Below are 15,267 nucleotides of genomic sequence, written 5' to 3'. Positions count from 1 at the left end.
TTCCCTACTCCATCTTATTCTGCCTCAGAAAATTAAAAAAAAAAAAAATATATATATATATATATATATATATATATATATATATATATATATATATTCTCATCTGGGACTCCCCGCAAAAAAATGGCTGGTTTCTAATAGATCACCAAAAAATGATTCTCCTCAGTGCCCCCGACCCCCAATCTATTCTTTCGGTTTTCCATCTATGATTTCACTCAGGATATTTGCCCCTTTTTTTCACCTATTTGTGATGGCAAAACCAGACTTGATTGTAAAATGAAATTATAAAAATGTTATGGTAAGAAATCAATGACTGGGTAAAAGGTCAATTCCCCTCCTCTTCTGTCAGCCCTTCTTCAGGAAACCTAATTAGTCAGTTGGTCCCTACCTTTTGGATTGTAAATCACTGTCTCCATATCCCATGCTGCCCCCAGGATCAATCCTTAGGAAAGGTAGAATGTGTAAATGCCCTCCTAAAACTGCAGCTGACCAGACTAATGCATGAAACTAAACTTCCCTGAACCAAGTTTCTCCCCTTGGCTCTTCTTCATTTATGGATCCTCCTCTGAAACCTCTCAAGCTAAGCCCTTTCAAGCTTCTCTAAGACTGTCCCTTTGAGTTCCAGGGGTTTTCTCTTTCTCAGCCCCTCCCATTTCTGATACCTGACCAGCCTTACACCTGAGGCAACACCTAAGCAGACAGCATGCAGAAAAATTCTTTCCTAAACCTGTTGACAATTATGAGACTCCACTGTGACTGTTAGCACAACAGGACCAGGCTGGATGCCAACTTTACAGATGAGCTCAGTGCAGCTTTTATCCAGGACCAGAGCGACACCACCGAGAGACCTATTTTCCTGGTGGAAGATGAGCCACTGGCCAAAATGGGGGAAGGTTAGGTTTATATAGGTTACACTGAGAGGTGACTCAATTAAGGAGCATGTCTGTTTGGGTTATCTTTACTGGGCCACATGGAAGGTGTGGGGTCGGTTTTAGGGTTGCATCAATGCTTTGGCCTCTTCTCAGAAGCTGTCATTTCAGAATTGGTGGAAATTTCCTCCCCAGGGCCTGTCTTGTTACTGGGAAAGAAAGTGACTCCCTCATTCCTTCTCCCTAGGCCATATTATTTTGGGGCTTATCTTTTTCCATATCCACCAATAACTACAGCCAGGAGACCTGGTGTGGAGAACAGACTCTCCTACTCCCCTTAACCCAGAACAGGTCAGTCCACATCAGGCAGCCCTGACAACACCCACAGCAGCCAAACTGAAATCATTCCCACATCAGATATACCATCCAAGCTTAAAAAGTCAACATCTCCACTCATCAGCACACAGTTCATCTCCCCCACACTCCTCCTTGCTCTATAAAATATTCTTGCTTTTTCATAAGCCCCACTTATATACACTTGACCCAGATGAAGACCTAGAGAACCAAGATTCTGCCTTATAAACTTATGTCTCTTTATTACCCATCTCTTTGCTGTCCCAACTTTGGCCAATTTATTATCCCCACTAGACAGGACTTTGCTTGGTATCTGTTCCCAAACTCCTGAACACTCCAGCTCAATTTTTCAAATTCATGCATGAACCAAGGCTTCAAGGAACTTACTGGGACTTCTCACATCTTCAGCTTTCCTTCTTCTCTTTTCTGCCTCCTTTTATCTGGCCCCAATACCTCATTACATGTCTGCACTTATTAAAACCTCTGTTGACCTGCTGGTAAATTAAATTCCACTAACACATCCAGTACCTCCTGCTGGATCTGCTTACCCCTATGGGCACCAGGGTATGAAGCCCAGCCAGCTCCTCTTACCACATGAGAAACACCAAAGGATTCCTTCACGTGCACTGAGAAGACAGAACAGAATTCAGAGAATCAACCACACAATGCATCACTTTTTGATATATGACTGCCAAATACTTTGTCTCATGCATTATTATCCCCATAACAGGTCAGATGGCTGTCCTTACTTAACCCCCTATTTCTCAGACTCCTCTTTGTATCCAGTGCACAGAAAAGGAAACTCCAGTGGGCTTCCTTCTTCTTTGTGTAACTCTACCTTCTCTCTTCCCAATCCCACTTTTGAACACACTAACTATAATAGGCCCACAAGCAAACTTATGAGAGCCTTCATTCTCTGTGCTCTTTGGAATTTACCTCTAACCAAAACCCAGTCCTTGTTCTGCCAAGGTAGAGGTCCACTAACCAATGTGCCTCTACTAAACTTAAAACCTACCCCCTCCCATCTAGACCACTAAAAACTCCTTCCTCTACCTGGGTGGGTATTCTTAAATCTCCCAACACACCAAATTTTATTTGAAAAGTTTCATCTTTCAAACACCAATACTGGTCTCCAGACTCTTGGGCTACCGCCTTTACCTTTTACCAGGAGTGGACATGGGACCACAGTAGTCTCCATCTAAAACAAGTAGTCTCCTATCACCTCCCTGGTTGCCTTGAATATAATCAAGGAAACTTCATCCTATGTGAAATAACACTTACGTCTGCTTACCCACTAACTGGACAGAAACTTGCACCCTGGCCTTTCTCACACCACCCCTCCTATATTCCACTGAGAAGGACCCACTTCTATCCCAGTATATACCTTACTCAGTGAGCTATCCCTTTTACTCCTCTTCTGATAGGCCTGGGCTTAACTACAGCAGTGGGCACAGGAGGCAGGAGTAGGAGTTTCCACCCTCAATTTGCAGTACTATCTAAAGAAATGGCTGGTAGCCTTAGAGAAATTGCAATGCAACTATATATGCTTCAGGACCAAATAGATTCATTGGCAGCACTGTCCTCCAAAACAGAGGATGTCCATATTTATTAACCATAGATGAGGTATCTGTGTCTTTCCTACAAGAAATCTGCTGCTTTTACACTAGCAAATCTGGTCTGGTGAGGATTGGCAATAAAAATTAAGAGAACAGGCTACCAAGTTTGATCAGTACTCCTCCTCATGGAACATGTGATGGCCTTCTTCCCTAGCTATGTTTTCTTGGATAGCCCCTTTCCTCTTCCCAATTCTCTGTATAATTATTGACCTTGCTATTGGGCCCTCCCTGTTTCAGCTCTTCACCTCCTTTTCACAGAGAACCATCAATGCCAATACTGATCGCATAATCCAGAACATTCTCCTGCTGAACCCCATTAGAATTGCTCAATATAAATGCCTACAGGAGTCTTCAATTGATGTACTTCTCTGAGTGGGAAGTAGTGTAAGAGACATCACTGCCTCTTCTCACTTCACCCCTCCCTCACTTCTTATCAAATAAAAGAAAAAGGCAGGAATATTAGGTGGAACTTGACATAGGCAACACCATTTCAAAATATATCCCCCATCTTAGAATAAGAGTCACCATTTGGTCACTCTGACTTAGCCTGACATTAAACCCCAGACAATACTCTACCATCATGCAAAGAAATCCCAAGTAATACTTCATCATCATACAGAGAAATGGAATTGCTATCTGAGATTGGGATTCTGAAAACATCTGGTTCAACAAGAAACAGTGACCACCTCAAATAATACTGGTGATGACCAAAAGGACTCTTCCCTGACAACCTCCTAGCAATGACCTAAACACCAAAATTCCTCCACTCCCTTATGCCCCTATATCTACTCCAGGCTGTAAGTAGAAGATGAGTCTCAGTCTTCACTGGGCTCCCATCTGCAGGTTTGTCCTAAATACAAGTGTGGTTACTGTTGAGCTGCCTCTCCTATTTCCTTCATTTGCTTCTTCCCTTCTTTCCTGTCATTTTGATTTATTTCTTATGTGTAATTCAGACTTGGTTCTTTTATCATTATCAAACCAGGGATGCTGGTTTTTACTTTTATTTTTCATTTTTTCTTCATGAAATAGTTCATTGAGTAAGCTTTGTAGTACAGGCTTTATTTCTGGTTATGAATTCTCATGACTTCTGTGTATTATGGAAGATTTTACCAGGTGAATCTCTGAATCAAATTCCATACAAAGGTGAATAAGACATAGAACCAATAAATTTTATAATCCAGTGAGGATGCAGGTAACTTTTTTAACATAATAAAAATGTTAATTTGAATCTTACATACATATGTTTAAAACCTGAGTGCTTTTAACTGTATAAATTTAATTCTAAACAATTGCTTAGGAGTTGGTCCAATGGAAGATTCTTTTCTTTTTTTTTTCCCAGAGGGGTGTGTTTTACCACTGACATCATTTAGAATTGCCAGTGCATGGTGATTCTGTTAATCAGCTTCCCATCACTGTTAAAAATACCTTATACAATCAGGTTTATTTTGATTCATGCATTTGAGGTTTTAGTTCATGATTGGGTAGACACGTTATTTTTAGGTGTCTGGTAAGGAGGCAGCATGGTGGGGGTGTATGGCAGAGAGATATTGCTCACCTCATGGCCAAGAAGTAAGAGAGAAAGAAGAAGAGCCTGGGATCCCACTACCCTCTTTGAGAGCATATTCCCAATGCCCTGGAGCCCCCCCACTAAGCCTTTCCTCTTAAAAGGTCTACAACATCCCAAGAGGGACACACTGAAATCCAAGCCTTTAACTCATGGAACTTTGTGGGAGGATTCAGGTCCAAACTTTAGCAGTGATTAAAAGAAATCCATAATTTATTTGGCTTAGTGCACCCTCTGATTTGGGTCTTAAAGGAAAGGGTCAAAGTTGGGACTTAGTAACTTTAAATGTGACTACCTTCCTGTAATCTGTGCTTTCATTTGCTCATGCAACAAGTTTTTATTGGCATATGCTAAGCTCATTAGGCACCAGAAGTAAAATGGTGAATAAGACATAGAACTGAACCCCAAGGGGTTTACAGTGCAGTGGGGCATACAGATAAGTAAATGGAGGAGTAAATGCAGAGCAATGGGGGCAAATATGGGAACTGGGTGAAAAAGACACCTAACTCTGTTAGAAAGTGTTTCCCGGAGTGTACAGCAGTGAAGCTCAGGTCCAGGAGTCTCCAAGTTTAGCACCACACCCGGACTGACATTGTTGACACCAGTCGTGTCTCCTATTTTCTGCCTTTACCAGGATCCTACCTGGGCTCACAAATACCACCCTCATGTTTTTTGTTTGCTAAATGACCTAGCACCAGGTGTCTCTTAATTTGGTTTGGATGTTCAACATTTACTCTGTGACCTTTCCCTGCTTACAGTCAGGGTGCTCAGAACACATTTTTTTTAGTACTGGCTGCACCAGGGGTTATATCCCTTCCCATTATGACCAGGAAGAACCCCAGGACTGAGCCCAGACCAGTGTTCCCTAAGTGGTTAGGTCAGACATCAGAAATTTCATGTTGTTAGTGTATATTTTATCTAATATTTGTGTACTTGTTCTTCAGGTGTTGTTATATTACAGTCTAGAAAATGAATTCACTTCCCAAAAGAATGGGGATTAAAAGATCCTTGTAGTATTTAATTCTTATATTTTACCTAGTTTATTAAGATGTCTTATTCTTACTTTGGAAAGAATAGGCCTCAGACATGATCCTTTTGGCAAAGTTGTGATATACTGTTCATAATCACAAACACGGTTTGTACCATAATCATGAACATTCACAATGTGCTTTCAGAGATTTGTTTGGCTGGGTCAGAGAATTGAAGATAGCATTTGTGTTCTTGTCTTCCACCCTTTCCTTTACTACCTGCTCAGAGTTCCAGGCAGAAGTTTATGGTGATTCCTTCCATCTTCTTCCTATAGATTTCATCAAACCTTTCATTCTGGGCCACTGTGAAGTGGTTTTTCCAATCCCCCACAGTTCCTAGAAGATGGAAACCAGAGAGGCATGTCATTATCTTATTGACACATTGAGCAGGCCCTGAGTTAAGCAGTGGGGCACCCACATTAGGCTTGGCTTGTCCATAGCCTGACTCATCCAATTGCTGTCAATGGATTCCCTTCCATCTGCAGCTATCTGCTATGAGAAGCAGCCCTATGGGACTCTGTGCAGAAGAATGGGCTTCTAAATCTAATCACAGCTGGTACCAGGAGCTGGTGACCTGGCATGACCCAGCCCACCTGAGGTATACTCACACATTGGGCACTATAGAGACAAAAATAAATAAATTAATAAATGAACTATGGAAATACACCACCTGAAGGAATCTCAAGATGTTATGTTGACCAAAGGCCCCAGACATAAGAAAGTGTACTGTGTGGTTCCATGCATATGACATTTAAGAACAAGTATAGTCAATCTGTAGCATGGAGATGAGAATAGCAGTTGTCTCTGCAGATACAGATTGATCAAAACAGGATATGAGAGGGTCCCTTCTGGGATAATGAAAATGTCTGATATCTTGATTGGGGTGCTGGATGTATGGCTACATATATTTATCAAAGTTTATTAAACCGTGTTCTTAAGATCCATGTAGATTATACAACAACATAAAATAATTTGAAATCAGCTAGAATGAGATACTATTTTCACATAGCAGTAATTAAAATAATTTTAGATTAGGAAATATTCTTTGTCCCACCAATGTGTCTTCCAAAAAATTATGTAACAGAAAAGCATCAGGAAATAAGAACACATGCACAGAAGTTTCATTGTAGCATTATTCATAATGAAAACTGAAGGCAATGATAACTGAAGGGTCTATTCACAGTTGGGTGAATTATGAGTTGTTATGCCACTTTGGTATAACCTGGGACTTTTAAAAAGCAGTGAGGGAATTGGATCTATATGCCTTGCTCTGAAAGGATGCCTCACATTCTGGTAGGCAAATTTGTATAGGATAACCACATATGGTATACATATCTCTGTGTTTGTATGAGACTAAAGGAAAAGTGTGTATAGAAAGTGGGTATATAAGGGCCCAAAGAAGGGCTATTTGCCAAATCACCACCATTATTTGAAGAGATGTGGAATCATTTGATTTGTTTCTGAAGCATCAAGTACTCTTTTAGATTGAAAAGTGCAATGAAATAATTTCAGTTGCTTACCCAAAAAAAAAAAAAAAAAGGGGGGGGGAGGAAGAAAAGACATCACAAAACAGCATGCACAAGTATGCACACCATAGTTCAGCTGTTGTAAAAAAAGAAAAGAGTATGATTATAAAACAGAGCAAAAGGACTTTTGGGCAGTGGAATTTGGTGGAGATTTTCTTTAAAGAGATAGTATTGAATTGATTTAACTTTAAACAATTTTAATGTATTATTTCTTAAAAATGATGAAGTTTTTTTCCTTGAAAAATATAAGCTGGACCAATTAGAATCCCTCTTTTGAGAATTGGAAGCAAGAAATAACTAAGAGGAGGCAGTTGTCAGCAGTAGTTGCAGTTGAAAATCATGATGTAGGGCAGGTTTGGGACATGGTCAAGACCAAGGTATGAGCAGAAATTGAGGCAGCAGAAGCTATAGCATAGGTAGGATAAAGGCACAATGGGTAAAGAGACAGGACACTGGTCATGACAGAAGACATGCATAGATGTGGACCATAGCTGAGCCTTTTAAGTGATGGAGTCTCAGAGCAAAGAGCTGTGACCTCCTGCTGCTGAGGTCCCAGATGCTCAGGTTCAGGGCTCCCTGTGAATTCTGGATCAACAGTGGCTCCTGCCCTTAGTCATTTACAAGATTGCATTTCCTTTGCTGTTTGTAAAACTCTGTCTTCTACAATGAGATCAAGTACCCAGCCTTACTAGAGTCGACAATGAGTAGTCAATGTGTTGCTTTGAAATTAATGAAACCCAATATCATCTTGGCAATGTTACTAGACAAGCTAATCATTTGATAAAGAGGCCCCACACACCTTTTCTCATGAAGGGGGAAATGGACTGGTCCAGGATAGATTTGGGAACTGTAGAACGATTTGTCATGGGATTTTCCTTCATTTTCTCAAATGATGTCTCCTGGACAATTTTATCCAGCACAGTTTCATCCAAGTTCTTTCCCATGAACTGTGCCACCTTCTGAATTTCATGTTTTGGGTCCTGTGGTGAGGGTGACATAGGATTGGAATGGAGGAGAGTGGCAGAAAGATATCATTCCTTTCTTCCAGACTTCCTTCTCAGAAGTACAGCTCTGAACAGCTTTAGGTTTCTCTGACCCTGTGTCTGAAGTGGTTCTTTACTCACCTTCTTTATGTCCTCATAGAAGAGGAAGAGAACCTGATATCTGTCTTTCTTCTCCCACCATCCTTTCACATGGTCAAACCAGGAACCCCAACCCACTGGAAGAGACAAAAAGAGCAGTCTACATAGGGATGGTACAAAACCATCTGAGGGTCAGGGGTTCATTGATCTGAAGTGCACTGAAGAGAGAGGACAAACTCTGGATCAGATACCTCCTAAGGGTTCTGATCTGTTTGATTTTGAGGGTCATGTGGGCTGGGATAAGCTTGGGGTTATTTGCTACCTAAAGAGTCTTCATGGTACAAACATGTGTGCCCTCACTGAGACAGGGATACCCTTTGGAATGAGAGTGCCTCTACAGCACATGTGACCCAGAATAAAGGCTTTCAGATCAGGTGGGAGATATTTGCTGAGGACTGTGGGTCTGTAGTAGAAAAGTGGCCAAGCTGCTCCACCCGGTCCCAGTCCATGGCAGGACTTACCTAAAGAGGCACATCAAGTTCTAAAGAGTCAAATATATGTCTGATTCTCTGGAGTCAGTCTCACTAGAAGGGAATACAGGTTTGTGAAGCATCTTCTTTTACCTTTTCCATCAATGAAGGCTTCAAAATACTCTTCCCAGGTGCCAGGGTCAGGTAGCACTTGATTCATCCTTTGGAAATAGTAGTAGGAAACCATACAGTCTTTGGCATTTCGAGCTACATAAAGAAACTTTAGGGTAAGGAAGCAGATGGATGAAAAATGGTATAAAAATGGATTTTCACAGAACTCACTTGGATTTAGTCTTCAAGTGAGTGTGTGAGAATATCTGTGCACACCTGTTTAGCTTTTCTGAGCTGGTAATGTGACTTGGCTTTGTAACCTCCCTGCCCACTCTCTATGCTTCTGTGACAATTATGCTCTGTTTCCAATCTGGTCCTATTAATTCTTTAATCAGTTAGCCTGATCCCTGATTTCCCACTTGGTAGCAGGGGCAAAATCCTTCTTTAGAAAGTTTGAACTGTCATGTGACTGAAAAAAAAAAATGCCACATGCAGGTGGATGAGCCTTCTAACAACCTCATCTTGGTTTCCTGGTAAATCAGGATAGCTTCATGGTTAGAGTTTAGATGGTGGAACAAGAAAATAGTTATATCTTCCTTCTGGCCTCTCCAACTTTATTATTTCTTTCTCTAATCACTTCAGCTCTGCCCCTACAAAGCATTGCTTTAGGTTTCACTTTAACCACAACTTCACATCCTCCTCTTCACAACCTTTCCTTTAACCAAGTTTTGTCATTTTATGATAAAATGAGATAGGTAGGTAAACTTACTTTGATTGTGTCAACAAGGTAGGTAAACTTACTTTGATTGTGTCAACTCCAAAGTGGTCTCTCAACTAGCCACCTAGGATCCATGCACAGTTATTTCAGTGCTGTGCTGATTTTTACCTTAAAGCAGTGCTTCACAATCAGCAATAATTTTTCCCACTAGAAGACATTTATCAATCACTAGAGACATTTTTAGTTGTGACACTGGGGACAGTGATGCTGGCATCTAGTGAGTAAAGACCAGGGATGCTGCACAACACTCCACAATACAAAGGAGAGTCCTGCTCCCACCCACAGAAAAGAATTATCTGGCTCAAAATGTCAGTAGTGTATATTTATTTGTATTAAATCATCTTTTATATTCTCTATTATGATGTTTTGGCAGCTTGGAACCTTCCTGTTTTTAGGGGACTTTTCTTTTCCAGGAGTAGCTCATTCCTAATGATAGTAAATATACAACCAACCAATTCAGAACCCACAGCTCCACCACCTCCTTTAGGAAGCCCTCATACTCTGAACCACTTTCCACCTGCCCACTCAACACAGGACCAGGTACCAAACAATTAGACACAGCACTATGCCTCAGAGTCTGCTGAAATTGTTCAAACCACCAACCCAAGCCTGCCTACCTTGCATCTGCTGTCCCCATCCTGCAGAAACTACAATAATGTATTTTTTTCTCATCTCTCTGCTTCCTGCCTGACCCTGGCGCACTTCTCCATATGGCTCTATGTGGCATGCTGTGCTCCTGTTTCTAGGAAACTATGAGCACAAAACTCTCTTCTTGACAGTCATTTCCATGTCTGCATTACTTATCATACCCAATTAGACAGATCCCATGTGTCTTAAGCAAAAAAATTATAAAACAAATGCTTAGATTGAGAAGCCCTGCTTGCAAAATTGGTTCCTGTACCACTGTTGTCTAAGTCCAGTATCCATCTTCTCCAACTTACCAAACTGCCAAGCACCAATGAACAAGTTTTTTAAAATGTTGATTTTTAAAAAAGCACCTGAATTCTTAGGCCTTTTAACCTCAGTTGTCTTTCACTTCCTTGTTGCTTGCCAGTTTGTGAGTCTCATCTCATATTTCTGACCTTCAGTCACTTTTTCCTCTCCTCAAACCTTCATCCATTCCCTCTCTAAGTTCATGAATTCTATATTTATCTGTATTTATACTGTATATTAACCTATTGTTGGGTTTTAAAATTCAATAAATGATATATATTCAGTTGTATAAACCCCATTTTAAAATATTTCTGTTTCTAATTATATCTTATTCCTGTACTTAATTTTGATTAAATCTTTTATTTTTTTACACAACTTATTCTTTCTTCCTTCCTCCTTTCTTTCTTTTCTTCTTTCTATCTTCTCTTCTCTTTCTGTTTTTTCTTTCCATTGCCGGTCATTGAAACCAGGACCTTGTATGCTAGGCAAACACCTTAACACTATGCTACATCCTCAGTCCTCTTCTCTCATTTCTGTACTTGATAAATTGTTACCTAATGTTCTTAAGGTCTAACTCTGCTGCTTGTTATCTATCTATCTATCTATCTATCTATCATCTATCTATCATCTATCTATCTATCATCTATCTGTCATCTATCTATCTATCATCTGTCATCTATCTCTATCTCGGTAACCTGGCCATTCTGTATTTTGTAATGTGGGATGGTGAGCTCAGGTGAGAATCTCATGGGGCCTGGACAGAAACTGTATTCCTCCAGGCAGTGCTCCTGCCAGGCATCCTGGGGACACTGGCAGTAGGATTTATTTTATGCTGATTAGTCAACTTGTATTTTCTTGAATAACAAAAGGAAGGACAAATGGAATCTCAAAGTTTTGGGAAAGAAGGGCTGTGCCACACATTCTCATGGGAGTTGGGAGCCTGCTCAAGACAGGCTCCCTGGGGTCTTCTCCCTGGGGTCTCCTTCACCTTCTACACCCACCCATTGAGGATTCAACCTTTCAGTGTCCCAGCTTCTTCTCCTTCTCCTTCTGGTTCCTTATACCTTGTGCTTTGGCCTTGTGCCTTTGCAACCATTAAAACTCAAGTTTCTGGATTATCCAAGTCTTCAAATTCCCCCCAGGACATGTGCAGACCTAATTAACTTCTCTTGAGTTTTACTTCCCTCATTTTTAGAACTTAGGGACTTTCCTTACTTTTTAAACTATCTCAGTTGGGCATTTTAAAAGGAAATTTTCCTATGTCTTGAAGCATTCATTGGTGTTGTACACAAATGTTTTCAGGATATCTGGTCTACCATCATCCTGGAATCAAAAGCTCTCACCCCTTACTCAGTTTTACCAAAAGGGAGTCATGTCATTTGATGTGAGTCCCGCCACCTGCATACCTGTCATCCGGAAATTACCTTCTTAGTCATTCCCACCTCTTCATTTCCACCTCTGAGAAAACAATGCCCCATTTTCTTAGCAAGGTTAAATATTTAATTTGTGCTCTTTCCTCCCCTTGGCTACAAAGTTCTTATCTTTTATAGATTCAACAAGCATATTTTCCTGCCTCTATTGTGACAGAAATTTACCAGAATCTGATGTACATAATAAATAAAGTATGAGAATGAATAAAACAAGGATCCCAGAGACTGTGGGCAAGTGCCTACTCAAGAACATTGCTCCATCTGTCCATCAATTTTCCCTTTTGAACAATTTGCAAAGTTTTTTTATCCCCCTTTCCTCCCTCCCCATGACCCAGCCTGTGGCCTCTGTTCCCCCTTTTCCTTTCACAGCCAGTCTTGCTCTTCAGAGCAGTGGATGCTCATGCCTCCCCATGTCTTATTCTCTCTAGCAATTTAGTATAGCTTCTGCCTTCAAGTCTTGTTTGAAACTGTTCAAGTGAATATCCTGCTGAGTATAGAACTTTGCATTTTTCCTTACTGTTGATAAGCTGTCAACCCTTCATAAGTAGAGTAGAGGTAAAGATATGGAGGAGGAAGTTCTGAATTAGGGTCTGGAGGCCTCACTTTGGGTGGGCTTCCTCTCCTCCTGCCACTAGGGGGCTGAAGTGATCCTACCTTACAGTTGTTTTCCCAGAAAGATGGTGGCAATAACTGAGTAGGAAGGTGAGTTCTTAGTATCCGTGGAGCAGGCATCTCATTGGCTTTATCCACACCTTTAAAATAATTCAAGAGAATACATCTGTATGGTGTAAGCACTGTGTGGAGACCTTAAGTTCTAGGCTCTGTCCAGAATATTCCATTACCCACTTATCTCTCTGTTTGTTTCTTGACTTTCTTTTGGGATTTCACAGATTATTGATATTACTTTCACTTTTGTAGAATGACAACCTGAGAGCTGTAAGGGAACTTTGAGTTAACCTATTCTCTCACTTCAAAGATAAGGAGATGGACAATTATATCTTGTTGAGATGGAGCCCATCAGGACCAGAGAGCAAGGGCTCTCATCTCCCAGCCAGTCAGAGCCAACCCCTATGACTGGTCTATGCCCCAATCACTTTTCTTTATCTCTAAAACCATAGATATTTGCTGGCGTGTGAGTCATGATTTCTACTCTTTCATTTATAAATCTTATTGGATATTTGCTCTATGAAATATTGTGTCGAACTTGAGGTTACAGGAAAAGGCAACAAAGAAAACAAACACCTTCTATCTAAGGAGTTTCAACTCTAGTGTGGCAGTCAGAGGCTTATCTAAATCACCAGTGGAGAGTCAAAGGAGTTAATGCTGAGACTCAGAAGTGCTCTAAGGATCTGGAGTGAATTGATGTTGTTAGGAGGCACACTTGAATTTGGACACTGACTTGTATCTGATGGGTAAAGATTCATCTCCATGAAGGGTCAGGAAAGCTGACCACAGAAAGGAGGGTATTTATAAAATAAAGAAATAAAAAATGATATAGCATAACATTCTACTTTAAATGTGCAGCAGGAAGTTATGCTTAGAAGTAGCCTTTCACACAAACTCCCATTTTGCATAGTGTGAGGTCTGGCAAGTGATCAGGTCTCCTGTTTGAAGCCTGCAGTCTAAGCACCCTCAAGTCCACAGAGAAGCGAGGCCCTCTTCTCTCAGTGCCTGTTTTTCAAGGATGAACCTGGGTCAGGAAGGAACCTGTGGAAATGATGCCTCTCTGTCCTTCTTGTCCTTTGTCCTGGGCACACCTGTAAATCATATTCTGCCTTTTAAAAATTGTGATGCTAGGAATATTGTTCTGAGTGCAAACTTCTCTCCAGGCTATAAACCAGGTTATTGGGTAATCTTTATGGGAATGGTTGTTCTGCTGGCCTTGAGGAGTAGGGAGTCTCTCTAGTAGGAAAGAGAATGGGTACGGAGCCCTTCAACAGGGAGGGGTCAGGTCTGGAGCTGACATTCTTGTTTCACCTTGAAGCATGCAGACATAGCGCCTTTAAATCATGGCTGCTTTTAAGCAACTATGATTGAGGAACAGTCCTGCTTGGAAGCCTGGCATGATCTCTCACCTCCACAGTTCTTCACACTTTCTTCCCAAACTTTCACTTTAGCATTAGCATTAACATTGACTTTAACATTCTGATCATCTCGATTTTATTTATGGGAATCTCCAATAACATTTTAGGAAATTATGATAATATACACACAACAACCATCTTAACCTTTTGTGTGTGTGCCTGGGATTGAACCCAGGACCCTGGGCATGCTAGGAACATGTTCTACCACTAAGCTACACTCCAAACCCCATCTAAACCATTTCAAAGTGTACATATCAGTGACTTTAAGTATGTTTTCATTGCTGTATAACTATCCATCTTCTGAACTTTTTTATTTCCCCAAACTGAATCTCTGTGCCCTTTAAAACTAACTCCACAATTCTTCTCCAAGTCTCTGGCAACTGCAATTCTGCTCCCTGTCTCTTTGTATTTGACTACTTTAAATATTCACATAAGTGGGATCACAGTATTTGTCTTTTTACATCTAGTTTATTTCACTTAACATGTCTTCCGTGTTCATCATGTTATAGCATATGTCAGAATTGTGCTGCATTGTCTATATATACTACATTTTCTTTATCTAGTCATCTGTTAGTGCACACTTAGGTTGCTTCTACCTCTTGATTATTGTGACTAGTGCTGCTATAAACTCTATTACAGTCCCTGTTTTCAATTCTTTTAGATATTTGCCTAGAAGTGAAATTGCTATAGTTCCAACAGTTTTTTTTTAAAATGAGAGCATTCTAGTACTAAAAGAAAGTTGGAAAACCACTTTTAGAGGCCTTTAAAGTCATACTTCTTCATAGGAACTTTAAAACTTGTCCTGCCTTTCATCTCTTTCCTCAGGTCCTGTCTGGCCTCTTGCTCAAACTCGGCCCCTCTGTTCACATGGGCCCCACTGCTCCAGGCCCCCTGTAGAGAGGACATGTGTCTTCCTTCCTGACTTCATCTCTATTGAGGTTTTAGGGGTTTAATTCTACCCCACATATTTTTTCTAAGTCATGGAGTTGGTTTCCTCTTTGTTTTGCAATGTTGTATTGAGAACTCTTCCTTTCCCTGGTCTTGATATTGCACCTGCCTTTTAGCTGTCATCTAAACTTTCATCTGCCACTGCCCTTCTTGTAGCTCCCTCTTCACTTGGTCCCTATGTCATCCCCTGTTTTCTTGTAACCCTAGTTATATACGTGAAAGCACATATGTGGTGCTTTAATTTGAATTTATAGGTGTCTTCTAAAAGAAGAGGTCCTAAGAGGTCCTTGTAATGTCCAAACCACTGTATCCCCAGAAATGGAAATGCCTGAAGAGGTTTTGGAAGAATGAGTATGACTGACCAGGTGCATAACATGGAGGCAGGAAGGAAGGTTACAGGTGGTTGGACTGTCAGTTCCCACCTGGGGAGCAAGACCCAGGCAATCTGCCAGGAAGTCAGCTCTGCAGGCTTGT

At 40.8% G+C, this 15,267-nt stretch overlaps 1 protein-coding gene across 1 annotated transcript in view; it reads right to left on the bottom strand.

The window, feature by feature from the left end:
• Positions 1 to 3,932: 3,932 nt before the first annotated feature.
• LOC124963165 (sulfotransferase 1C2-like) overlaps positions 3,933 to 15,267 on the bottom strand; it is a 38,156-nt gene continuing 26,821 nt past the window's right edge. Inside the window, 5 exon segments of the mRNA XM_047522701.1 lie at positions 3,933 to 5,767; positions 7,757 to 7,937; positions 8,082 to 8,176; positions 8,663 to 8,789; positions 12,416 to 12,513. Coding sequence (XP_047378657.1) covers positions 5,655 to 5,767; positions 7,757 to 7,937; positions 8,082 to 8,176; positions 8,663 to 8,789; positions 12,416 to 12,513 — 614 coding nt within the window. The 3' untranslated portion in view covers positions 3,933 to 5,654.

The sequence above is a fragment of the Sciurus carolinensis genome, chromosome 13 (assembly GCF_902686445.1).
Source record: "Sciurus carolinensis chromosome 13, mSciCar1.2, whole genome shotgun sequence".
In the NCBI taxonomy this organism is placed as follows: domain Eukaryota; kingdom Metazoa; phylum Chordata; class Mammalia; order Rodentia; family Sciuridae; genus Sciurus; species Sciurus carolinensis.
Note: the sequence above shows the minus strand (reverse complement) of the source record. Positions and strands in the feature narration are given on the sequence as shown.